A 27,566-nucleotide genomic window follows, 5' to 3' on the forward strand; every position below is an offset into this window, starting at 1 on the left:
TTAAATAAAAATACACATTAAATAACAAAAAAATGAATACAAATTTTAATAAAAGTACACTTCAAAGGATTAAATTGAATATGTAATCTAGTACTATATTATTTTTTTTTAACTTGTAATCTTTTGGAAGAACTAAGGTTCAAAAACCCCTTAATTAAATGTAGACACCTGAAATACTAATTAAGTAACCAAATATATAGGCACGGCAGAGGTAGAGTTCCTCTTTTGCTGCTGCTCCATGTTGAGCTCCCTCAGGTTCAGGTAAGGAATGCCCATCTCATCCTTACTCGCCAAAGACATAGTCCCGGCGAGCGGCCAAGACGACGGCCGGGTAGTACTCAGGCAAGGAGCGCACGACCCGCTTCTGCTCTCAGTGATATAAACCGGCCCAGAAATCGATCCCCGGAAGGCTTTGGCCCTGGCCTGGTGTTGGACATCTTCATCGCCGCCGCGGATGGCGGAGACACGGCGGTGGTGGTGGTGGGGTGTCACCTTGTTCCATTTGAAGAAATGCAGAGCGCTTTTCCACCAGCGCTTCTTCTTGGTTTTGTTGTGGTGTGGCTTTTCTTTTGAGATGGGCTTTTGGAACTTGAAGTGTTTGGAGTCTATGGATCTCGTCGCCTCCCGCTTGTGCCTCCTTGCTTCCTCCGAAACCTTCATTTTTTTGACATGAAAAGAAACGGGTCAGATCAAAATTTATTGCAGAGTGAGAGTGTAGAGAGAGAGGAGAGAAGAAAGAAATGGGACCTGAAAGTAGTCGACTTGGGGGTCGAAGCCATAGTCGCTGAAGTGTTGGGGTTGTGGCATCGGAAAGATTGGTGACTTGCTGGACATTTTTCTCTCTGGCTTTTTTGGCTGTTTTTAAGTGCTTTTGGGGTTCCTTCTTTGTGGGAAAGCAGAAGGAGGCATGGAGGGAGGGAGGGAGAAGAAGGGAAGTTGGGGGAGTGGGTAGGGTGGGAGGCTTTGGGGCTCAGCGGGAAGTAATGGCCGGTGGGTATTGGAAGGAATCCCATTAAATGCTATGTGCAAATTCCAAGTTTTATCCGTATTAAACATTGTGCTAAAATAAAAAAGCGACAACAAATTTAAAAAAAAAAAAATCTCATTTTTCAGATAATCCCTGCTTTTCTTAAGTAGAATAAATTAATAGAAGCTAGCTACTTATGGTCTCACCTTATCATCTTGGAGATCCACTTCATCACGTGTTTAGTTTAAAACTTTGATTAATCAACGGAAACCAAATCACATGACCTCCATACAATCTTTGCTATTTTAATTTAATGCACGCAAATTGAAATAAAAATAAAGATTGAAGAGCAAACCCCACTCAACCTTTGTCAAGTAGCTCTCACTACTAATGACATTGAATGATCGACCAAATTGGTCATGTGCTTTTCAACTCCACGCATGTTGCTGCACTTGTTTGGTGAGATCGATATATTTGTGAAATTTGGATGCCAATATATGGTTTATCATTTATTACCATGTGAAGATCTTAGTACAAGAATTTTACGTCCAATTTTTGTACTTTAAGTGAGTGTAATAATCAAACTCTTATTGTAAGTGTACAAGCTAGTACTTTACTATTCAATCCCGTTACCAAAAACAAATTAAATATAACACCATCTACCAAGCATCCTCATTTATGGCATCAATGAGGACCTTCAAATCTCCTTTACTTACCGGTTGACAAAGCCATCTTTTTGTTTTCAAGTTGAGGAAACTATGTGATGTTGTTTTTTCTTTTTATGGTGAATTATGTTTGTCATGTTTTTAGGAACAAAAGAAAACAGTTGCTAAAGCCCAACAAGCTAGCAGGGTTCATGCTTCATGCTTCATGCTTCATGTTTAGTATTTGTCTCACTCGTCTTCAATAGGCCCGCCCAATTTACCATATTATTTGTTTGCTTAAAGGCCTAAAATTCTTTAATGCGCTATGGGCCAAACGCCCCCAAGTATTAGCCCCTCTAGTGATTTTTTAATGCAATTGTCACACAACTACGTATATAATTTGTTGATCAATATTGGTTTTTTGAATGCAATTGTCACCTAACTACGTGTATAATTTGTTGATCAATATCATATTTAAGTCCATAAACATTATATGTGTTGTCAATTTCTATTATAACATGTTAACTGGTAAAAACTCCAAGTTTTCTCGTCAAAATTATTCATTATTGACTAGAGATTAGTAACGATTAGCAAGATCATTTTGCAAGTCAAATTTATCTCCACGCAGGGAGAAGCTCTTTTGTCCAAAAATCCATATACGACATCAAAAACACTAAGTGAGACAAACTCTTGGCGGGTGAGACTAATTACACAAGGTTCTGGCTAGTTTATTAAGTAGTGTCGCCACTTTACATGATCTGAGTTTTTGTACTATAATTTTTCCCCTCCGAATTACAAATAGATACATCGGTTCTGACTAATTACACAAGGTTCTGACTAGTTTATTAAGTAGTTAATTACAAACAGATACATCGGTTCCAATTGGATACAATGTTCTAGTGACCAAGAAATTGATTTAGAGTGAATATACTCAAACAATAGAGTAAACACCTAAACACCTACCACATGCACAAAAAATTACAATGACCACTGATACAAATCTATCACAAGAACGATAAGTGCAATAGATTCGTACCGACGACAACAACCGATCATCGTAGAAGATCAAGACCACGTAAAATCATCGATGGTACATGATATCTCATTGCCTAGGACGACGCATCCATCGGATCCAGTTACCTAAGGTGGTCTTCGCTAAATTTGGGGTCACATGCAACGAGCTGCTATGTCAGAACGCCTAATGCGGCATACTTAACCAATCTCGTCGCCTAGGGCGGCCTGAACACCATATCCCAATGCCCGAGGGGACGAGGCTGTCAAATCTGGTCCCCAATGCAGTTTGAGCATCAAATCAAGCGGTACATGGCTGCACAGCCACAGCACATGTCGAGGAAGTCTTGGGGGTAGCATTTGCTGAACCCCATCTGAGCTGAATTCAACAGATCTCGCCACCTAAGGCTGCGCAAGTGCCAAATCCTTTTCTCAGGCTACACGACTGTCAAAATTCGTCCTCAAGATTGCCATATTGAACTTGCCGCATGAAGTAGCCACCGTGTCGATGGGAGGATTCGACCCACCAACGACTACTTAATGTCGCTCGCAAACGGTGGGGAAAAGGGAAGAGATTGGGGAAAGAACGCGGGCTCAACAAATGAAGAAAAAAAATTAAACTGGGATACAGAAGAAGAAGAAGAAGGGCCGCATGAGATGGAGAGGCGGCAAGTAGGGAGAGAGAAGTAAAGGGAGATGGGTGACGGGAGGGAGGAGGACATGCATGCGCAGGGAAATAGGAAGATGAATTAAAGAGATTACAAGGTGGGAGGAGAGACAAAAGGGCAAAGGGAGAGGAGGAAGGAAAAACAGAGAGATGGTGGGGTGGGAGAGATGTAGAGTGGAGGCGGGGGGTTTGCCACTGACCGCAAGTCGAAGCAATGAGTTGGCGGCATTGGAACTAGATCTAAGGGCTTCTTTTGTTTAGGGTTTCACAAGAAATGGGAGAGAGAAGGGAGCGTTTCTTTGGTTTATTTTAAAAACCTTGTCAATCTAAAGATTATAAATCAAATTCCGACTAGTTAGATATTATTTCCTTGTCCATCTCTTTGTGTTTCATTGTTTATCAACACCTATTTTCTTAAATTGAGACAAATGATAGCATTAATGGTTGAAATTGTTAATTGTTTTTTTTTTTTTGGTCAAACAATAGATTTTGTTAGATTAGGTGTTCGATTAGCCATCGACGGAATTTGAACCCACATCATCATGCAAGAGTTTAACTCACTTCTACCAATGTGGTAATTGTTAATTGCTAAGAGAAAAGAGAGCGATGATGATTGAATTTGTATCATAATGCATAACATAATTCATTTCTACCACTCCAGTAAAGCCCAATGTGCCTATTTTCTTGAATTTGTATCCTTCTTTATTTGCTGTGGTTGGTTGCTCCACTGATTGAGCCATTTTTTTACCATTTCTAAAATAATACCCAAAACTATACAAATCTTATTATAAAAGTAAATAAATGATTGATTGATTGATCATTTTATTCTTTTGGTAAAAATTGATTGATTGATTGATCGATTGATCGATTGATTTTGTGAAAGGGCAGGGAGGGAAATTCCCAGAAGCAGACAAGAAAATGAATCAAATATGAGAAACGTAGGTAGCAAACAAGGGCAAGACAGTAATTTCGCTCAATTCCGCGTCAACCCCTTTTTGGCGTCTGAAAATCGAGACAGAAAATGGTACAAGACGCGGGTTCTGTGTCTTGCTCTGTTTCTGTAATTAGTAGGAAAATAGAGAGCAGCAGTAACACACATTCCCACTCCATAGTCCATACCCATTACCCACTGAAACGAAACCACCATGAACCTTCCTCTCACTCTCCCACTCCTCACTTTGCCCCTCTTTATTAATATTCTCCACATCCAATATCTCTCATCTTCTTTCTTTCTATATCCTTCTCTCAGACATTATCAAACAACTTCCCTGCACTCCAACCATGGACCGCCGCCCGCACGCCGACCATCTCGACGCCGCCCCGACGCAGCCCTACAAGGGCTACGAGCTCAGCGGCAAGATCATGCTCAGCGCCATCGTCATCCTCTTCTTCGTCGTCATCCTCATGCTCTGCCTCCACCTCTACGCGCGTTGGTACCTCCTGCGCCCCCCTCGCCCCCATGTCCGCCGCAATCGCCGGAACCGCCGCACCCATATTGTCTTTCACGAGGACGCGGCCGCCCTCTCCGCCGTCCCTACCAGCAGCCTCGACGCCTCCATCCTTAATTCCCTCCCTGTATTCGTTTACTCGTCCAAATCGAGTCAAATGGCGCCGTTTCGGCAGCAGCCCATTTTGGAGTGCGCCGTCTGCTTGTCGGAATTCGAGGACGACGAAACGGGGCGTTTGCTTCCCAAGTGTAAGCACAGCTTCCATACCGAGTGTATTGATATGTGGTTCCAATCTCACTCCACGTGTCCCCTCTGCCGGGCCATCGTGGAACCGGGCCCGGAGTCCGAAACCCGGGCCGACGTGGTTCTGAATGTCTGCGAACCGGACGAGCCGGGTCCGAGCTCCTATTTGTGCTCGGAGTGTTGTAATTCCGAGTTGGCGTCGTCTGGGGGGCGGAGAAAGCCGTCGAACATCGTGATTCCGAGAAGGAACGAGAGTTTTGGGAAGGGGGAGGGCTCGGGATGCGGCGAATCGCCGGCGGCTCAATCATTTAGGTCCCCGATGAGTCGGATGTTGTCGTTTAGGACAATGCTAAATAGGGAAAAACGGAACGGCGGCGTTTCGCCTTCGGGAGGAAACGGGGGGAGTTCCAGTTCGGTGGCGGGGTCGGATATCGAACTCGGTGGACGACTAGGGACCAGCGAGTGCACTCGGAGAGAGTAAAAAATGGTGACGTGGCTGTAATTTTATCGAAATTGGGGGCGGAGACATCCGGCGACTATCCGTCAGTCAGCGTTGACAGAATCGGGGCAAATGTGGAAATTAAATTTATACGTGGCAGGATACAGGAGCAGTGGAATTCGCGCTGTTTTTGGACTTGTATATATAATATTTTTTTCCTTTCCATTACATTGATGTTTTTTTTTCTGGGTATTCGTTTCCTAAGTTATAAAAAGCTGTTAATTTTTTTTATTGAATTTTAATTTTAATCGGTTACTTTTTAGAATTTTTATAAATTGTCAATTTCTTCTATGAATCTTAATTTTAATCGATTATTTTTCTGAATTTTTATAAATAGTTAATTTTTTCCTTGACGTTAAATTTTAAAATTTTCATCCAATTTTTTTATCCATTTTGATCAAGTGGACAAACAACAACTATATGGGGAAAAAAGAATGGAAATTGGATAGATGAAAATTAGATGAAAAATCTAAAATCTAACGCTAGGAGGAAATTGGCGTTTTATAAACTTTTAAAGGGTAATCGGCTAAAGTTAAAGTTCAGGAGAAAGTGGCTAATTATAGAAGTTCAAAAGGGTAATTAGCTAAAATTAAAGTTCAGGGAAAAAATTTACATCTATATAAGTTCAAAAGACAAACCGCCGAATATCTCTTTTTTCTTTCGGTTTTGTCTTGTTTTGTAATTATACAAATCTATTGGTACAAAAATTTGAATGAAAGAAGAATTTTGGGGGTGTTTTGGAATTTCAAATGAATGGTGTTGAGTGGGTAACAAACAGAGAAACGATTTGGTTCTGGCAGAAATTTGGCTGTTTCCATTAGGATCTTTCAGAACTCCTTTGTCGTATAATTTTTGGGATTGTTTTGTCACAACCCCATGTTGAATGATGTTTGTGATTATTTTGTCACACTGTCTTATCATTTTTTTCATTACTATGTCTTGGCATTAGGTGTACAATATTTGCATATGTAACTATGTCTCGTAATCAGGTGTATAATTTATGTTTATTTTTCTCACTAAGTATGTATAATAATATATATATGTATGTATCTTATTTGGTATGTTAACAAATACCAATCACGTAAAAATGTACTCACAACATGTGCACGATGAACACTTCAATTTCATATATAAATTTCTCATATTAGCTGGCCATGTGAGAATGTCTATTAAATAAAAATTTAAAATTTTGGTTGGTGAAGAATTGAAACATCTTCTTATGAAAAAAAAACCACGTGGAAAATCATAGAGCCTTCGCAGCCGATGGAGAGGAAAATAATAAATGACAGCTTTGTAAGGCCACCGTCACCAGTGGCAGCTGCTGCAGCCTGCCTCGCGATGTTATTTGCAACGTGTTATTCACCATTATTTTTTGCTTGAATATTCTTTTCTTTTTGTTTGACAATATTTCAGGTAAGAACTTGAATTAACTCCATGACGAGTATTATTGAGGTTTCTTAAAATGATAATTCGAGGGATAACTCAATCTCTTATAAGCATTTGCATGATTTAGTCTCTTACGGATGTAGAACTTTATCATCACATTCTTACAAAAACTTCTTCAAATTTTCATGTTAAATTAGTATTTTATAAAAAAATTTCATTTTTTTTTTAAATGAACGATAATTCGTATTTTTTTTAACAAACGATATTATTTACACTAAGAGAATTAAGGGGGGGATAGGTTTAGTCTCATAATGGGCTAGCAATAATGTAGTTTGAATTTACATTTGGCTAGAATTAAACCTAAGACCTTTCACTTATAAATGAAAAGTAACACCACTAGACCGTAATACTAAGTAACAATGATAATTCATACTTTAGAGTGCATAGATCTAGAAAAAAAGTGTATAAATCACTCACTTTTCTTTAAACCTTAATTTCAACCATAGACAAAAATAGTATGTGGTCAATATTCTAATGAATAAGTTGTTACGTTTCTACCTATAAAGAACGCGTTTCCTTTATATCTAAGCCTCTTAAAACACAAAATCATTCACCTTTACATCTCTATCTTCAACATTAAATTTATGAGTTATCAACTCCAATTTCATTTTTGGTTGTGAATTCTTTGGAAATGGAATGAATTTCTCTTGTTTTTTCTTTCTATAAATAGATGACTTGAAGTAAGATGGATAATATTTCGTTTATTTTCTGGGATCTGTGGATTGATTGAGACTCAGAGGAAATTTCGGTCACAAGTATGCGTCAAAGAAGAAAATGCCTTCTTCACCAAAAAAAAAAAAAAAAAAAAAAAAAAACGAAGAAGAAGAAGAAAAAAAAATATGAAACAATTAAAATGGTATTACCCTTATAAACAAGTTTTTTTTTTTAAACTTATTTTAAGTTATATAAAAATATGCAAACTTGATCTTAGCTTAGTTGATTAGATTAGTGTGCTCACCTTTTTTCACTCAAATTCAAATCACCATGGCGCATGTTAGATCAATTCATTGTAAATTATTCTATCAATTTAAAGTGTAAATACTAAAAAAAAGTACCAAAATCCGTATTCGAAAAATAAAAGATGAAACGATTTCCAGGTCCCCGAGAGCTCCAAATCAAAACACAACGCGAAAATACATAGGGTTTACTGTTTATGGTTTTGACCTAGTCTCCTAAAAAACAAGTCGTGTTGGCTTTCTCCACACGGCACACGCTTTGTTAGCGGTGATGCATGAGAAATGGATCAAGTAACGTCGTAGTTGTTGGAAAAACCAAGCTAAGCTGCCCAGATTACGTACTCAATCAGATTTTCTTTTAGTCACATTGCTATACCGTGTTCATGGGGTCGTAGACCTTATTATGTACTTGATGTTAGACCTTATTAAGTTACGTACAATTTGGGTTACTCTACTTGTATTTCTATTTCATGGTTTTCATTTAAAAACGATTGTCATATATTTTAACGTCACATGATGTAGAATTTGTTGTGAACGTGACTATCATTTTCCATGATGTAAAATTTGCTCTGTACATGACCCCATCATTGTTTACTAAAAATATAAAATTACAAATGCCATATCTCATTTATCAAAGTTAAAAGTTCACGTTTGTCGATGAAGAGGGTAATTCCAAATATGAAAAGTCGAGCATGTTTGGAACTGATCTAGGAAATTATTGGTGGATTATTAGAGAGCTTTTCGAGTAATAAAAATAGAGTTTTAACGAAAAGCTCACGATACTGTTCACTTTAACGAAAAATTACATTTTTACATTAAAAAATCAATCCTGGTACTATTCAGTTTACCTTTTATTTTGTTCTTATCATTAAAACTCAAAATTTTTAAAATTTTTTCATTAGTTTTCCTTAATAAAAAATATAAAATGTATTTGATTCTCATCATCATTAAATTTTTTAAAGAGTCCACTCTTCTTAATTATTAATTTTATTTTATTAAAAATATGCCCACTCATGTGTGCGCATGCAATTGACTCTAACACTCCTCAAAATGATTTATGAATCCAATAGTGCTCCACATTGTTTACGTTTAATGCTGAAATTTATGTGCAGTGTGCATTTTGAACTTGCACCACAAGATTCAGATTAACTTTCAAAGGATGTTAAGACAAAGTAATCTGAACAAAACCAGCACTACAGGTCCTTTGATTGTGTCACATGTTTCCGGTCCAGAAAAAGCTATGTTCTTTTGACGTTGGCTTCAAAAACAAGAAAAGCAAAACATGCTCTTGGTGGACTTAGGAGATTTGTCCTTGAAACAAGGTAGTTCCCCATCGATAATGATACATGGTGTTACAGATATCTCAATACTAATGTGTACATTGGATAATAACGTTAAATATATATTACAGTTTGCTACCATTCACTGTTTGTTAACTACAAGTGCATAGATTAGGGTTGATTTTCAGTTGATTTCAAATGTCCAGCAATGCATTGAATGGCCTCCGTGATAAATAAACTTGCTAATGACATTTTGCGTCAACCTGCAGAATGTAGGTTAACCGGTTCAACAAATCGAGACTTTCTTCTCCTCTTGGCTTCAGGAGTGCACCGTTTGCCACCAACGTTTCCAACTTTCATAGGTAACTTGCCATTTATAAGAGATGTCCTTGTTGATTTATGCGCCTTGGAAGATGACTTGACCGAGGGAGATTTCTCAGTCTCAGTGTTTCCGTTGTCCACTTTTCGAGATGCTTTCCTCAAGGGAGACTTAACTCTCTTTCTTGACAACCGAAATCCAGTCTCCTCTCCTCTCTTGTCATGCCTAAGGAGCCAAACACGAAAGGGATTCACAGCTGTGTAACAAACGGACTCACCAGCAACCCCACTCCTATCCAACTCAACATCTCCATTGTTCACCTGAAAATTTTAATATTAAATAGGAACTCAGTTGTTAAATTAACACCCAGAAAGCTACAAATAAAATCTGAGCTAATACAGATTGGGGTTTAGCACCACCAACTAAATCAAACAGAACATGTGCTTATATGTACAAGAGAAATACCAGTTGCAGGAGCGCAGAAAAACTCCGAGCGACATCATATTTTTGCTGACCTTTTACAACATCAGCAAATGACAAGACATTCTCATTGTCTGGTTCGAAGGATAGTCTATCAAGAATTCTTTCTCCATAGTCATGAATATCAAAAGCAGGGTGTGATTCCTAAGAAAAACAGAGCACTCTTTTATTGAACCAGAGGAGGAAAAACAAGAAGAAAACATGTAATACAGCTTCTGATATACTTTTCCATAAGAGAAGCGTTGACACACAGAAAGGAAGCAAAAGAGATGGAACCTACTTGCTCTTCCAAGTTGTACTCAATTTTCTGTTTCCATGTTGAAACACGAGCAGCTAGTTCAGTTTGTTTCTCGGTTTCAGCTATGCTAGCAAGGAGAGAGTCCTACAAGAAGGAACATAGGTAGCCATCCAAAAAGTTGCAATTATTTACCCAAGTACATAATAGAAGGAAAAAGACCATATAGTTTTTCCCAAAGGTGAAAGAAAAGGGGCAAAAGAAAAACAAATTAGACAAAACACGTTGCGAGCAAAAAAAATATGAGCTGGGCTCTTTCTTCCATGATCTATTCACCTGAGATGCCTTAAAAACTACTTTCATGTCTTCTAAAAGATACTTTTCAGAGTACACAAAGAAAACCATCCTAATGAGAATATGCATCCTTCCTAACATGCTGAAATAAAGAATGCATCCTAATAAACCTATGAAGTAAGACTGTATTTACAAAAATGCACTTTGCTTCAGACTCTTGGCCTCAATTACAAAGTGTTCTATGTGGATTAGAGTATTGAATGGTGCTGCAGATCAAACTATCAAATTTCTGTTGCCAATTAAAATATAACCCAGAAATCCATTGACTAAATATGCCCAACCTCTTCTGAAATCCAGTTAACAAGATATATATAGCAGCTCAACATTTCACTACTGCCAAAACCCAGAAACAAAGTTAGAAATGTATACTAACCAAGTGAGAGCGACAGAAATCTTCCAGGCTTGCATGAGGATTTGGATCGTCATCAAATGGTTCATCATTACCAAAGTGAGAACCACCGCCCTCATTCTGTATAATACCAATAGATTAGCAATCAAAAATGTTCCCATTTCATTTTAAGTCATGTAATAATCAATTATCTGTGCAGTCTAACCAAATCATTGTGATGAGTTACATCATCCATGAATTCTGGCAAGTCAGCATCTGTTTGCCCAAAATCAGGGATCTCGTTATCACATTCGGTATCCTCATTTCCATCCATAGGATTGCAAAAGGCATCAAAGGATTCTTGTCTTCCATTAACAAGTGATTCCCGTAGCTGCAAATGAGAAAGCAATTTCACCAACCAACCAAAAAAAAACGAACATCTACACAAAGTTCTGTAACACAAACCTTTTCAAACAATGGAAGAGATTGGGACCCCTTTTGTCTTTCCTCGGCATGACGTCGAATCTCCCACATTTCTGTGAGCTCTGGACTAATAGTACCGTACAATTTTGCAGGTGGAAACAGTGTAATAATAGAGGCCAGCTTAGTACAATTGAACCATTTCCTTTTAGAAGCTTTGACTGCTAGTGGAAAACATAATGAAAGAGAAGCATGGTGTTAGGCACATAATAATTTACAAATGTAACTTCAAAGAAACTAACATTCGAAAACAACCTTTCCTAAAAGGTTTCACTTTCAAATTCCCAGGTTCATGGGGATTCAGTGGCTTCCATGGATCATCATCATCATCATCGGAACCATCCAAGTCCCTGGGCTCTGAATATCTATCATCCATATCAAATCCCTGAGTACCATCGCCAAAATCATTGCAGGCAGGAAGATCAAGCCCAATATTACAATTGTTTGCCTCAAAACTGCAACCGGCAATAGGAGATTGAATCATATTAGGATCCTTCCCCTTATGGAGAGATGACCTACATGCAGTTCCACCTGAACGTCTGGGAGTCTGATGACTTTTTCGTTCTGAGGTGACCCTATAAGCACTATTTGGTCCTTTACCAACTCCATCCACACACAAATAATCATTTACTGCTACTGCATCACATGGATCTAATAAAATGAAATCCTGGTATAGATCATTGGTGGCAAGCTGCAAATATATTTTTGTAACCAAACGACTTAGATACATACATTGAGCAAACTATCCGAAAAACTAATAGATGGAAGAAACTACGGTACCAGATATGACTCTAATTCTCCGAAATCACCAGTAGTATCTAGGCAATCACCTTCGAGTACAACTAGATTTGCTGGGGGCTTCACAAAGGGATTCAGAGGAGCATCTCTGCCCAATGGACTATCTAAGCAATTCTTTATTTCAACTGCAAAGCAAATTGATTTCAGTGGATGACAATTGCACAATTATACCTCCATACAGAATAAGACAGTAATGGCTACCTGCAATGTCATCTAAGCCCCAAAACATATCATTTTCTTCATCAGAATCAGCATGGGAACTCCCACCTTCTTCTGGCCGAACAGATGTTCTTTCAGATTGTTCATGCTGCCTATGTGAAAGACACAGTAAAATAAGAAAACTAATGAGAGAGAGAGAGAGACAAGAAGCAATTCCAAAGCACAGTTTATAGTGCAACGTAGAGCTTACACCTAAAAGTGATGATATGATCATCATCATCATCACTATCTTTTCCTAGGAGCGGAAAATTTTAGACACAACAGAAACTCAACACCAGGTTAATGACTTACCTTAATTATTACAAGACTTAACACAACCTGATTATTAATATATTATATGAATCTTTTTAATTCTTTTCTCCTATCCAGTATCTCCTCTTACATTTATTATCTTAGTTTAGATTTATAGTTTCATAGTGCTTCTTCCGATGTCAGTCCTACGCAGCCTATTGTTCACTTTTACCTTCTATTTTAATTATCTTCTTTGCTTATAGTCACAGGAACTGAAATAAAATAACTTTTTGAAATAACAGACACACAAATGCACATATCTGGATCCATAACACAAAGTACAAACCTTTACTCAGATAATATCATAATATTTATGAAAAAAGAAAAGAAATAAAATAAGTTTACAACATCTTAAAATTTTAAAAAGAAAGGGGAAAGAAACACCGACCCTTTCTGGGAAAGGAACTCCAAAGCACGCAAAACCAACGAGTACAGATACTCCACCTTCCGGCTATACACTTGGACCGAACCTTGAAGCAGCAGCGCAGCTACACCAAACAAAAATTGTCACAAACAATTCCGAACGTAAATAAATTTAAAACAAAAACAGTAGTTTGAAAGTTTGAAGTAAAAGGAGCACCTTCGGCGAAATTAATAGCGACATGGCCTTCTGCTTCGGTGGGTATTTCACCGGAGCAAATCTTGAGTAAATACTCTTCGAGTTTCTGTGCGAGATCGAGTTCCCAATTGCATTCCAGGTCACGCTCTGCTTGCACTCTATGAAATCCGCCACCGCCACCTCCGCTGCCGCTTCCACTTGGTTCGTCTCTCGTGTTAGTCATCTCCTGTGAGTTGGATTGGGCATTGGAGCATTGTGGAGGTGCCGGATTCACATTTGGTGGAGACTAGGGTTTTTCAATTTGGGGGTTTTCGGAAAGCGGCGAATTTGAGTCGAAATTGGAAATGATAGCGTGTGAATGACGGAAATTCAAGGATTTTCTCTGTGCCTGCAATTCGTGAGCTTGGTTTCGGCAGGAAGATGGATAGAGCGAGCAGAGCGGGGAGAGAGAGAGATTCAAAAAGTTTTTATGGCCGTTTCCCGCTCCTTCTGCAATTGTGGTGCGAATAATACTGTGTTGGTTAAATTTTTTAACTCTAATAAAAAAATAATCACCTTAATTAACACTTAAATTAATAATCTAATAATCTACAATTACATCATTTAATTTACAAATTGAATTTAACAAATTTAATCTACCTAACATTACTATGTTGCCATGCACTTGAAAATAATAAAACAAAAATTACACAAGTGATACCTCAACTTTTTCACTTTGGTATATCTTACCATTAAAACTATAAAAGTTACATGTAACTACCCAAATTTATTTCTTAATTTGTTAAGGTGACGTGCACGAGCCTACTTTTTAACGTCAATTTCGTCAAATCAAGCCCTATCAAATGTCAAAAACTTTTGACCAAAAAAAATTATATATATCAAACACTTATTTCCTTAAGAAGAACTACTCCAGTCATTTTAATAAAATTCAAATTTTAAGTTCCAAACTTACCCAAATTTACTTTAACCCTTAGGGTAAATATAAGCTTTAATTCAAAACTTATTTTTGGAGTAAATTTAGGTTAGTGGGGCACTATATATATGTATTTTTTGTAGTTTTACATTTGTATTCATTGAATTCAATGGGTAACATCTAATATGATCAAATTTAATGGTAAAAAAATATATCTAACAGTCCAAATTTATATTCAATGGCTAAAGTAATTAAAAAAAATTATTTATGTGTTTCATATTATTTCGTAGTGTCCATCGAGTTTCATGATGTCGGTTTAGTGATTTTTCAATGTTTATTGGAATCAAAATATTTTTTGGTTAAAATATTCATAAAATTAAATTATGATAGTCTACATTTTTTTTTAAAGTTACTTTAAGAAAAAAAAATGATCATAAATTCATTCTTTAATCATATCGGGCTAAAAATTTAACCTAGAAGGATTAGAGGAGAAAAACTGTTTCTAAGTTAAAATCTAAATTTTTGGGGTTAAAAATTTTGAATTTTAACCTAAGAGTTAGAGATGGTTTAAAATTGTCATCCATTATGGAGAAATTATGGTATGGTACAGTAGTACAATCTCACTTATGATACTCCCATTTTTAGTTTGAAATTAAAAATTATGAAAAAGGAAGAAACATAAAAACGATGTCACTTAATACTATGGTAATTCATTTTCACTTATAAATGAGAGGTCTTAAGTTCAATTTTAAGTTGAAATTGAACCACATTTGTAAGACTTAGCGCACTTCACACCCCCTAGTGTAGATATTATCGTTTGTTAAAAAAAAATGATAAACAGACACATATATACGCCCTGTCGTTCTCAATCTCTCTACCAACAAATAGCAGCTGCATCTGCAATCAGCCATGGGTAAGGTTCACAGCCGGTTGCTCGCACGTGCCAGGAAAGTTAGGGGTCAGACCCCAAAGGTCGCCAAGCAAGACAAGAAGAAGCCCAAAGGCTACGTCTACAAGCGCTTGCACTAAAACCGGGAATTTGTCACCGCAGTTGTTGGATTTAGGAAGAAGAAGGGGCCTACTTGTTGATTGCGGATGTTGTTGTACTGCAAGCAACCACTCTTCTGAGTCTCTGTAGTGCAAGTGATTGCAGATACGAGCGATTTTTTTATTTTAGTTTTTGAGAGACATAAACTGAATTTCAAATCTAATATAAAAATAGAGGACACATGTCAAGGTTTCGATGGAAGTACCACCATCCATGCTGTGATATGGTATTATCTAGTAACTTATTCACATTTTGATTCTAATAAGTCGATTTTACGTGCGAAATTTGGAGAGAGCGAAATATAGATTCAAGAATTATTGTCAATTCGATGTGGTGTTTCTTATCTTAATTAAGTCCATTATTAGACTTAGGTTGAGCTTTCTGAAAATTGCCAATTTTGATGCTAAAAGTCTATTTTGCGGGTATGAAATATCCACATTGATAGTTAGGGTATTTTTTGTTGCCATCATCTTGGGGGTTTGTTCTTTCCTCATGTTGTTATTGCTGATGTGACACAATGGTGTTTGTTTATGGTGGTTGCAGCTTGTGCTATGGGTGGGCAAAATGGCCCTGGACTCGTTGGTCGAGACGGGTCCTTACAAGTCGGGACGGGTTTGGAGCGAGTTTAAATTTTAAACACAAAACAGGCGGGGTCGGACGGATCCACGTAATTAGCAGGGCGGGCGAGTCTAAAAATTTGAGGAAACGGGCCTTTGGGTCGAACTGTTTCCATCATTGATTTGTGATTTCCCACACATATCAAATAAATATCAATATGTTCTCTCTCTCAGTCTCTGTCTCTCCTAACTCTAATATCCAAAATTCTCAAACTCACCACCTGATCCAGTCAATGTCTCTCTCTCGACTCTTCGTCCCCATCCCGTCTATTGAGGTCCCTCCCACCCACCACATGACCACCATGTTGACCCATTCTCCAAGCTGGCAACATAAGCTACGACTACAATCTTGACAAGAGTAGTGGTGGTTGCTACAGAAATGCCCTTTGCCACAGGAATATCAGCAATGAGCAACAGTCAAAATTTTTGCTGGTAACTGTTTTGCCCTTGCAACACCCTCTAGTGGTGTAAAAATCTTAAGCTGCATCTGAAGCATCTTCCACTCTAGTCTTAGCCTATTTATTGTCGATCGAGGTACCTCTGACCCACCACCTGACCACCATCTCCGTCGATCTTGGTTTGCTTGGTTTGAGCCTATGAGCCTTTAAAAAGATCCTCAAGTTCATTAAAGGTTCACTGTTTACTGATTTGAGTTTGATTTAGGATTTTTTTAGTATTATTTTCTCTGATTTGGGTTTTTTTCTGCATTTTGTCCTAGTTAGGAACTTAGGTGGATACAAATTCTAGATTTGAGTTTTTCTGCATTTTGTTCTAGTTAGGAATTTGTAATGAGGAAGTAGAACATAAACACAAGCATTACTCAACGTTGCCTTTAGACAATTCTCCGCATCATGAAATGGACTTGTGGGCCCATTGAAACCGACCTGTTTCAAACGGGCCGAGTTAGGTCCGGTTCCATTTTTTAAAATATAACGCCCCGTCCTGCCCCTTCATCTCCGCCCTATTTCATTTCCAAAGGGGTTCAGTTTGGTTATTCCAAATTTGGACCCGGCTTAGGACATGCCCACCCTTAGCTTGTGCTGCTTGTTTTATATGGTGCTCCCACCCCTTTCAACTAGTTGCAGATGTTGGGTGTCATTTCCGCTACACACCCACCACCATTGCTATTCCCATGATTGTCACATCCCGCCCCGAGCGGGACCACTTCCCGGGCCCGCTTCACCACCGTAGCACGATATTGTTCGCTTTGGGCTTTCCATTCCCTCACGGTTTTGTTTTTGGGAACTCACGAGCAACTTCCCAGTGGGTCACCCATCATGGGATTGCTCTAGCCCCCTTCTCACTTAACTTCGGAGTTCCTACGGAACTCGAAGCCAGTGAGCTCCCAAAAGGCCTCGTGCTAGGTAAGGATAGGAATATACATTTAAGGATCACTCCCCTGGGCAATGTGGGATGTCATAATCCACCTCCCTTAGGGGCCCGACATCCTCGTCAGCACAGACGTGACCAGGGTTAGGCTCTGATACCAAATTGTCACATCCCGGCACGGGCGGGACCACTTCCTGGGCCCGCTCCACCACTGTAGCACGATATTGTCCGCTTTAGGCTTACCATTCCCTCACAGTTTTGTTTTTGGGAACTTACGAGCAACTTCCCAGTGGGTCACCCATCATGGGATTGCTCTAGCCCCTTTCTCGCTTAACTTCGGAGTTCCTACGGAACCCGAAGCCAGTGAGCTCCCAAAAGGCCTTGTGATAGGTAAGGATGAGATATACATTTAAGGATCACTCCCCTGGGCGATGTGGAATGTCACAATGATCATGACCATCACCACCTTGCCATCACATGATCCCAACCATCATCTTCACCGCCAACATGCCTCTTTATGTATGACAATGTTCAAACTTAGCATGTGAACAATGCAAATCAAGTGACATAAAACACATGTAGTTTTTGGACTTCACATGTTGGTCAACCTACTCTAATATCATGAATAAATTTGATGTTCCACCGTATTGACATATGAGGAATGAACTAACACCTTATAAGCCCTTGCAAAGTTCCTTCTCTAATGTGAGACTTTGTCTTTCAAACCCTCAGTCACAACCGCGACCACCATCACCACTAGTATATTTGCTAAATATCACCTCTCATTTATTAATTAATTAACACATTATATTTCATACTATTGTTATGTTTGCCAAACAAAAACCTTCACAGCAAATGATGCTTTATCACAATGGTGGAAAACAATGATGTTTATGCATCCTTGTGCAGGTTCGATTCCTATCGATTCTTCTCCCCTTAACAACTATCAATTTAAGCCAATAACGTTATCTTGTGTAAACAAAAATAAAAAATAAAAAATAAAAAATAAAAAACCCACCTTCACAACTTCTATAAGAATAATTTCTGTCATTGGCAATAAGTCTCAATGGAAAATTTTAAAGCACAGCAATAAGGTCAACAATACCTTACGATACAGAATGTTAGGCAGTTACGTATCAACATGTGCAAAAGAATTAGTGTAGCGGAGATAAGAATGTTTCGTTAGACTTGGATGTGTGGGCAAAGAGACAAGATTAAGAATGAACATATCCAAGGTAAAGTAGGAGTTGCCGCAATTGAAGATAAGATGAGAGAAAATTGGTTAAGGTGGTTTGGACATATGAAACGAATACCTACATATACTTCGATTAGGAAATGCGATTATGAGATAAATGCTTAGGGAAAAAATAGTAGAGGAAGACTTGGAAAGAGATTTTAAGGAAAGATATGGAATACTTGGAGCTAACGGAAAACTTGGCGAAAATTCGGGTGCAGTAACATTCAAAGATTCATACAGCGGACCCTACTTAGTAGAATAAGACTTTGTTGTTTTTGAAAATTTTCTTAATATTCTTAAGTTTCGTCATATCATATGTAAAGGTAATGTTACATTAGAGAATCCAAAACTCTCAATATTCTTAAGTTTCCTCACATCATATGTAAAGGTAATGTTATATTAGGGAATCCAAAACTCTTCAATTGTACGTTTACTCTTAACTATATTGCAATATACCATTAACATATAGAAAGCTTGATATTGCACCAACAACAAATTAATTAAAGTCATAAAAACCTAAAACTAGTATCATAATTACATTAAAAGTTTACTCTTTCACATTAGATAGGGAAGCAAATGGGTATTTATCAATATAACCAAAAATTAACTCTTAATTTTAAAAATGTCACTTTTTATAAAAACTTTCAAATATATCCAAAACTTCACTGAAATAGACCCAAATACCCTCAAATTTAACAATCAAATAAATTAAAGATTTTTTAGCCAAAATGGTTCGTAACATTTACATAACTCCTTAGTCTAGTGCTTAACAATAAAAATCAATAATAGTGTCCTGGAATTTGTCTATCATGAATCATTTTAGTCTTTCTTTGAATTTGTCCATTGTGATCATTTTAGCCTTTCCGAGAAAAATCTGTTAATTGCTTTGTTATTACGATGATGTGGCACCACGTAGGGCTCACAAATACAATCATATAATGACATGTGGATTAACTTTAAAAACTATTTTTATAAAAATAAAAATTATAAATAAAAAATTAAAAAAATTAAAAAATTAAAAAATTAAAAAATTAAAAAATTAAAAAATTAAAAAATTAAAAAATTAAAAGAAGAAGTTGTCTTCTTCATTTGGTGGGTAAATCCAACAGACATGCCCAAATCAAAAGCCCTAACCTACCTAAACCCTTATTCTTTGACAATCCAAACCCTCCACCTTCCAATCCAAATTTTCGCACCTTAAGATAAATTTAGTGGTTCTTTCTTAAAATTTTCCTTTTCCAATTGGGTTCGAAGATTATAGAGAATTGATGTGATTCAGAAAGAGTTTCTACATCCATGAATTGGCGACGGGGGTTGAGACTCGAGTCATGGGAAGAAATAAGGCGTAGAAGGCATGATTGAAATTTTGCTGCTCTCACTTGCAGTAACTGAGGCGGCGCTCAATGTCGATGATGAGGGGGTCAAAGGGGATAGGGTCATGGTGGTGGAGTGTAGAAGCGAATGTGAAGTTAGACTGGAATTTGAGGCAATGGTGGTTAAAAAGCCTTTAATTTATTTGATTGTTAAATTTGAGGATATTTATGTCCATTTAAGTGGAATTTTGGATATATTTGAATTTTTTTTATAAAAAATTACATTTTTGAAATTAAGGGTGAATTTTTGGCTATATTTGATAAATACTCGAAAAAAACATAGTATCATAACTACTCAAGATCATAAAATGCCAATTTCTTATATTTCCTGATTACAAATTGTAATTGTTACAAAAATAGGACAGAATGTGAATGAAGAAAATTAGAAGAATTGAGTGTATTCGGACGACCATGGATATAAACATCTAAGGTCAATTTACAGAAACTATCTAAATATCTAATATTACACATATATGGGCTCCAAATATACTTGCGGATAGCCACACGATTAACAATATCTACAACAATCATACATAAAGAATAAGATTATTAGTCATATGTGTTCTTCTTTTCCTATCCTTTCGGAATGTTGAAAATATAAAAGAGGCCACTAAACTGTTTGTCTAAAACCCTAAACGGAAACCATGCCAGCAACGTAAGGCACACCACTGGGCTTGATCCACTTATCACCCTCAACAAATTTACCGGAGGTGAAAGCGACAGCCTGGTCGGCACCAAGATTCTTGATACCGCTCCACTTCACCCTCTTGCTCATGTCGGAGCCAGGCCCTCTGTTTCTGTATTCGCCAAACCAGCAACTTTGATGATTGTTCGAACCCGTCCACTCCATCCACCCTTCCGGAGCAATGATGCCATCAATCTGCGACTGCATAACGACGGTCCTAGCTAGGTTCTTCCACGGCCTCCCCAGGTACGACTTGTTCTTGTCCTTCACGGGAATGTACTCCGGGTCCCCGGAGATGGTGCAGTTTTGGAGGATGATACCCGAGGGCTGACGCCGGTCAATTCTCCCTTGGGCTGTGACCATGCAAGCTTGGTTGTCCATTGGTTTTCTTATGATCATCTTGCAGTTCTGGAACACTACGGCAGCGTCTCCAAAGATAAAGTCGATTGTGCCGCTGATGGTGCAGTCGCGGTAGAATTGCCGGTGGGTTTGAGTGTAGAGAGTGTCTTGGTACCCGTCCATTTGGCAGCGGTAGAAGATGGACAAGTCCGACTGCACTCGCAGAGCCACGGCTTGGTGCCCTTCGGCTCCTGCTGAGTTCTCAATCCCTATGTCCTTAGCAATGAAGTAGTCCCCAACTACAACTGCATATCAATGAAATGTCAACTAGTTAATTATTAACGTGTTATATATTGTCAAACTGTTAATACTAAATATTGGTCATGATTAAAGTTATAATACATAAGTATAAATCATATGTAGTTTTCTAATGTACAATGTTATGTATGAGTTCAGCTGAATTCTCAAGGGCCCTTGAACAATCACGATTCATAAGTAAGTCATAATTAATCATAAGAACATCATGATTCATGTATGAAGTCGGGTCATTCTCTAATCCTATGTCGTCCTTTACAACGAAATAATCTCTCAAAGTCTCAAACAGCTACATATAATTTACGCTATGTTATGCTAGTATGTCTGTTATATTGTCATATTGTGAAAACCTATATTACACATGCCACATATACATGTCCGAAAGAGAATGAAGTTTGTAAGAGACTTCGCTCAAATACTTACCAACTGTTGCAGTCTGAAAAGTTTGGACTCCCGCAGCGAAGTTTTTGCTACCGGTGACCTTGGTCTTAGTAGCGCCATCCCCAATCAACATGACGTTGGTCATATACTTGTCAATCATGACATACTCACTGTACACTCCCTCCTTCACATAAATCACAAACGTCTTGTCCGCATTGTTCTTCGGGATCATCTTCACAGCTTCACCAATAGTCTCGTACTGTCCGCTCCCATCCTTAGCCACCACCGCGTCTGGTTTAATCGACTGTGGAGTCACGGTAGACACGTCGAGGCTACGCTTATTGTTGATCCACGTAGGAATAACCTTTGGAGCATTCTTCGCATTACCTCCACCCCCTCCCCCTGCCAGCAAACGGCGCCGGTTTGCTTTCAAATTCAGAGACCCAAGCACGGACGTAATTTCGGTCACCATGGCAAGTCCGTTGCTGGTGAGCTGTTGCGTGGTGTTCAAGAAATGTTTCATCTTTTCGCCGGCGTCACCTTTGGTGTTCTGAAACCCGTCCAAGCATGTTTGTTGGTAAGTAATAGCCGCGCTGAGCCAGACCTTGAGATCTTCTGCGTAATCGTCGATCTTGCTGATGTCGAAAGGACCCAATTTTTGGAAAGATGTCGTGATATCGTCGATGGCATACTCCAAGAGCTCCTTGCAATTTTCTAGAGCTTGGTTTGTACTTTCGTCCTTGGCCAGTTCTTGCAATGTGGTGGAGTTTTTTATGATGGCCCGAAGTTTGTCCATGGTAACGTTGAAACCTGCCTTGATGAGGTCCTTCGGCTCCGTGCTGTTGCCAGCAGCCGATTCCAGACTCCTCTCGCAGGTTTCCTTATAATCCGTCGGCTGGCATATAGCCTTTATTGCTTTTGTCGACGTGGTGACATGCCCGCCTTCCGAGTTTTTGTGCCCTCCTCCTCCTTTGTTTTTTGCGGTTACCCCAACCGTTACGGCAACCACCATGGCTACTAGAATCACAGATGAAACGCCGATGATGGCGAACTTCTTCTTCTTATTATGTTCAGCGTTCATGTTGAAGAAATTTACAGGTCTTTGGTAATTAACGTTTACGTACGTAACATGTTTCTTTTGTTATTTTTTATACTGCATGGGAGTTTATTTTTATATTTTTTATAGTGGCTGGTAATTCTGTTAAGGAACCTGGGGCGGGAGAGTTGCAAATCACGATAAAATTATCAGGGGTCCCTAATGTTTTCCAAATTTGGGAACCTCCAAATTAATTGAGCTATTTGCGGACCCTTAATTATAAAGGGATAATTGATATGTGTTTTAAGAATGGCTTATTAACTCCTCCAATCGTGGACTACCAACGACTACTGGAAAGATTGTATCTAGCTTAATTAGTTTGATGTTTCAATTGTATTAGTAATTTTGTATTAATCTAAACCGTCGGAAAAGGAATTCGAATTGGTGTGAATATATAGGATTCTAGTTCTTGTTATAATATTAATATATAGTTAGAAAACATCTATGAGCTACTCTATTTATTTAACATCGGCGAGAGAGGTGTGTTTCCACAAATATATATCTAATTGTGTGATTCAAATGAGACGGTTTGTTTTCCTCCCAAATAAATGAAAAGGTTTGAAGTTACAAGGAAGCCTTCTTCAGACTTACAAAAAAATGTAGAGTTGCGAAAAGAGTGCGGGAGCATAATATGCATCTTTTCAATCTATGAAAGAACAAGTCTGGACTCCATTGAAGAAGTGGACCATAGAGCTTCTTTTCTTCTTCTTCTTCTTTTTTTTGTTAAAATTTTATCACGGTATCAGCAGAGTTCGAAAGAGGAAAAAAAGAAGACATGAGTCAGAAACGTGCAACAAAAGTAACATGTTTCGTTACCAGCTTGAAGAAAAAGAAGTTATATAGCAACACCAGGAGGACACATGGCTCATCCTCAATTAGAACCTCAAGTATGAACAAAGAGAGAAGAAATTAAGGAAAATCTCTCTCATGCCAAGAAGAAAAGAAGAGAACAACTCCCTTATGTGAAAAGAAAAATCAAGGGCAACAAGGGCGGTGAAGGAAACGACAGAAGTGTATGCGTTCATCCCATGTTTGCACCTTCAACTTATGAAGAATATTGACTTTCAAAGATTGTTTTGTATTTTTCATTATGACTTCATTACAATTGTACAACAATATATAAGGAGATTGACTCTCCTTGATTTAAGCCATAACAAGAGGCTTAGGGAAGATAAACAACAGCTCCTTGAATTAAGGAGTAGACAACTTAGATTAGACTCCTACACAAATTGTTACTGATCACAAGAAAAGAGAACCGACTATTAACCCCTTAAAGAACGACAATACCTAGAAGAAACATACTTGAGTAGTTGCTCTAACCCTTATTGTCCAGTTTTACCGTAACCCATCTTAATATTCAGGAAACCCTAATAAACCACTAGACTACTTCCAATACTCCCCTTCAAGCTGGATCCAGAAGTTTTATGGATCCAAGCTTCGACAGAAGTCATTGAAACTGATGCGAAGGCAAGGGTTTTGTGAAGATGTCGGCCAGTTGATCGAAGCTTCTTGTATAATGGGTCTAAATTACCTGCGACTGTACTTGTTCCCGAACATAATGACAGTCACCTTCAATGTGTTTCGTCCTTTCGTGAAACACTGGGTTTGATGCTATATGCATGGCTACTTGATTGTCACAAAATAAGGACATAGGGAAAGTTTTAAACACACCTAGGTCACACAAAAGACCCTTTAGCCATATCAGCTCACACGCAGTTGAGGCCATTGCACGATACTCAGCTTTAGCGCTTGATCTTGCGATGACAGTTTGCTTTTTACTCTTCCAGGTGACCAAGTTTCCACCGATAAAGGTACAGTAGCCAGTTATGGACTTACGATCGATTGCATTTCCTACCCAAGCAATACCCCATGATTTATGTGTTCTCATTCTTCATGATGATGCCACGACCCACGTACATACCATTTTAAGTAGCGTAAGATCCTTTTAACAAGGTTCAAATGATTGATTGTGGAAGAGTGCATGAATTGGCTTATGATACTCACTGAATATGTGATGTCAGGTCTAGTGATTGTTAGGTAAATTAACTTACCAACAAGTCTCTAATAATAGCTTACATTGGTGAGTGGCGTGCCCTCCAAGCTAGGTTTGATCTTGCTATTAAGAGGAGTAATGGCAGGTTTAGCATCACTCATGTTAGCTTCCTTGAGCAAATCCATGACATACTTTCTTTGATTAAGAAATAGTCTATTGTGAGAAGTTGCCATCTCTAAGCCAAGGAAATACTTCAATACCCTTAGGTCTTTAATTGCAAACCTTTGTCTGAGTGACTGTTTGAGTTTGAAGATCTCTTCAGCATTATCACCTGTAATTATTAAGTCATCAACATAGATCAACACAACCAATTTGCCCACAGCTCCAGTGCGAACAAATAATGATGAATCGGCATTGCTTCTTTTGAAACCAACACTAGTGAGAACTGAGCTTAGCTTGGCATACCAAGCTCGAAGAGATTGTTTCAGTCCATAAATTGATTTGTGCAATTTGCACACTAAATCAGGCTCATTGCTTTAAGGGTGCCCTGGTGGCAATTTCATATAGACTTCCTCTTCGAGATCACCATGCAAGAATGCATTCTTCACGTCCATTTGGTATATGGACCATCCCTTATTAACAGCCACGAACAATAGAACCCTAACTGAGTTCATTTTTACAACAGGTGCAAATGTTTCTTTGTAATCGACCTCGAATGTTTGAGTAAAACCCCAAGCCACCAACCTTGCTTTATGCCTTTCAATTGACCCATCTTAATCGAATTTGATCTTATAAATCCATTTACAACCCACTGCCCTTTTTCCTTTTGGAAGTTTGGTGATACTCCAGGTTTTGTGTTGGTCTAAAGCTTGAAGTCCTTCTCGCATTGCTTTTTTCCACACATCTTTGTTGTTAGCCTCATGGAAATTCTGAGGCTCACTGTAACTTGAAATGGTGCTTAAGAATGCAGCATGAGAGTGAGTCACTTTTTGGTACGACACACAATTGGAGATTGGATGCTTGGGTTTGTAGGTGACGAAGTCTTGAAACCTTGTGGGAGGTTGTCTATCATGCATTGGATTGCGTCGTGGGGCTATGAGGGTTGTCTCACACTCGTTCATGTCTTGAGCCACACTGTGAAGATCATCTTGATTGTCACCATTGTACCATCAGAGTGAGTGCCTTCATTGCTACTTTTAGTGAGTGATGCATCAATGTTGACATGGCTGAGACCTCTATTTGTTGAAGCATCAAATTCGATTCTTGGTAGAGGAAAAAAAATCAAAGATACACTCCCCTTGACTTGTGGTTTCAAAATCGAACATCTTTAGACACAATCAATCTCCTCAGTTGGGGATTATAGCACTTATATCCCTTTTGTGTAGATGAATAACCAAGAAAAATGCATTTAACAACTCTAGGGCCTAATTTATCTCAGTGATGAGGTTGAATATGTACAAAACAAATACAGCCAAAGACTCTAAGGTGTGAAAGATCAATTTTCTTTCCTTTCATGACCTTTAGGGGAGATTTAAACTCCAAGACTCGGCTAGGAAGTCTAATGATGATATATGCAACTGCCATGACTCATTGGGACCAAAATCTCTTTGGTACATTCATTTGTAGCATTAGTGCTCTAGTTTTTTCAAGTAAGTCACGATTTTTCCTTTTGGCTATGCCATTTTGTTGAGGTGTGCCAGCATAACTTGTTTGATGCATGATGCCATGATTGCTCAAATATTGTGTCGTGATATGGGATGTGTATTAGGTGCCATTGTCAGACCTTAAGGTTTGAATTTGAGAAGAGAAATGATTTTTAACAAGATTATGGAAATCCTTAAATACTTCCATAACTTCATTCTTAGACTTTAAAAGGTACAACCATGTGACTCTAGAGAAATCATCAACAAAAATTACGAAATACTTATAACCAAAAGATTCACCAGTTGGTCCTCATACATCTGAATGAACAAGTTCAAAACTCTTACTAGCCCTAGATAAGGAAGAGTTAAAGGGTAATCTAGTGGCCTTAGACAAGTGACAGGTTTCACATGAAATTACATCCTTCCCTAAGTTTGGAAATAAAGTTGACAAAATGGGTGGAGAAAGATGAGCTAAACGTTGATGCCACAATTGGTTATCTTGGATAGAGTTGGACTTGGCTTGAAACCCTCTGGGATTGCTCTTTGATATGTAATAGAGACCATCTAGATAAAACCCTTCACCAATGATCTTCTTGGTGGCACAATCCTGAAAAATGACATTGTGAGGAGAGAATATGGCTAAACAATTCAAGGTATTGGTGATTTTTCCCACATATAGGAGTTGGAATGGAAATGATGTAACATATAAGGCAACCGACTCAATTTCATCAGACATTAAGTTGATTTTTCCCTTTCCTAAAACCTTTGCATTCTCACCATTTGCAATTGAAACTTGAGAAGGTTTTTATAATTTTTCAAACTTATGAAACTTAGACACATGGTTGGTCATATGGTCAGTGACACCTGAATCTACAACCCAAAAATCATGCAACATATTTACATTAAGGGCTTCTTGTGGTATGTGTTCTGTGTCTGCCAAGAAACCCTCAAACTTGCCTAGCAAAGCTGTCGAGTTTTCGTCTTCAACGCTGTCTATTCGGACACTTCCAACCCTTCCTTTCTTGCTCTAAAGATACGATGTAAACTCATTTATGAGTGCAGCTAGATTTGCTGTGAAGTTCTTGAATGTGTCAGACCCATTGGAGGTGGAAGCAGACGCATGGTTAGCTCGATGTGTAGTACGGTTCAACCTCTGTAAACCCTTGTTGTCCTTCATGAAATCAGGCTTTAATTCTGGATGCAAAATCCAGCATGTCTCCTTAACATGACCAGTGTAGTTGCAATGTTAGCATTTCAAATTTGGATGCTTCCCTTTGTACTTCCTCTTGTTGGTTAGATAGGCCCTTGCTTCAGTTACATTGGCCTTTGTACCAATGTTCATGACCTTCCTCCTTACTTCTTCACGTTGAATT

At 38.3% G+C, this 27,566-nt stretch overlaps 4 protein-coding genes across 4 annotated transcripts; 1 reads left to right on the forward strand and 3 right to left on the reverse strand.

The window, feature by feature from the left end:
• LOC137738443 (uncharacterized) lies at positions 1-1,035 on the reverse strand. Its single transcript, XM_068478078.2, has 2 exons — positions 748-1,035; positions 1-654 (listed from the first exon to the last, which is right to left on the reverse strand). Exons 1-2 carry the CDS (start codon positions 832-834, stop codon positions 181-183), a joined length of 561 nt encoding a protein of 186 aa, XP_068334179.2. The 5' UTR covers positions 835-1,035; the 3' UTR covers positions 1-180.
• A 3,308-nt stretch (positions 1,036-4,343) lies between these two features.
• On the forward strand, positions 4,344-5,708 carry LOC137738028 (RING-H2 finger protein ATL2). The gene has a single exon (XM_068477630.2). The coding sequence runs from the start codon at positions 4,571-4,573 to the stop codon at positions 5,459-5,461; it is 891 nt and encodes a 296-aa protein (XP_068333731.2). The 5' UTR covers positions 4,344-4,570; the 3' UTR covers positions 5,462-5,708.
• A 3,478-nt stretch (positions 5,709-9,186) lies between these two features.
• Positions 9,187-13,747, reverse strand: LOC137738225 (condensin-2 complex subunit H2). Its single transcript, XM_068477858.2, has 11 exons — positions 13,246-13,747; positions 13,054-13,153; positions 12,357-12,466; positions 12,138-12,280; positions 11,613-12,048; positions 11,343-11,518; positions 11,104-11,268; positions 10,923-11,018; positions 10,241-10,342; positions 9,946-10,104; positions 9,187-9,800 (listed from the first exon to the last, which is right to left on the reverse strand). The coding sequence occupies exons 1-11, from the start codon at positions 13,445-13,447 to the stop codon at positions 9,420-9,422; spliced, it is 2,070 nt and encodes a 689-aa protein (XP_068333959.2). The 5' UTR covers positions 13,448-13,747; the 3' UTR covers positions 9,187-9,419.
• Positions 13,748-20,114: 6,367 nt separating this feature from the next.
• Positions 20,115-22,616, reverse strand: LOC137738390 (putative pectinesterase/pectinesterase inhibitor 21). Its single transcript, XM_068478024.2, has 2 exons — positions 21,504-22,616; positions 20,115-21,070 (listed from the first exon to the last, which is right to left on the reverse strand). The coding sequence occupies exons 1-2, from the start codon at positions 22,540-22,542 to the stop codon at positions 20,373-20,375; spliced, it is 1,737 nt and encodes a 578-aa protein (XP_068334125.2). The 5' UTR covers positions 22,543-22,616; the 3' UTR covers positions 20,115-20,372.
• Positions 22,617-27,566: the final 4,950 nt, after the last annotated feature.

The sequence above is a fragment of the Pyrus communis genome, chromosome 13, assembly GCF_041283825.1.
Source record: "Pyrus communis isolate YQ-2024b chromosome 13, ASM4128382v1, whole genome shotgun sequence".
In the NCBI taxonomy this organism is placed as follows: domain Eukaryota; kingdom Viridiplantae; phylum Streptophyta; class Magnoliopsida; order Rosales; family Rosaceae; genus Pyrus; species Pyrus communis.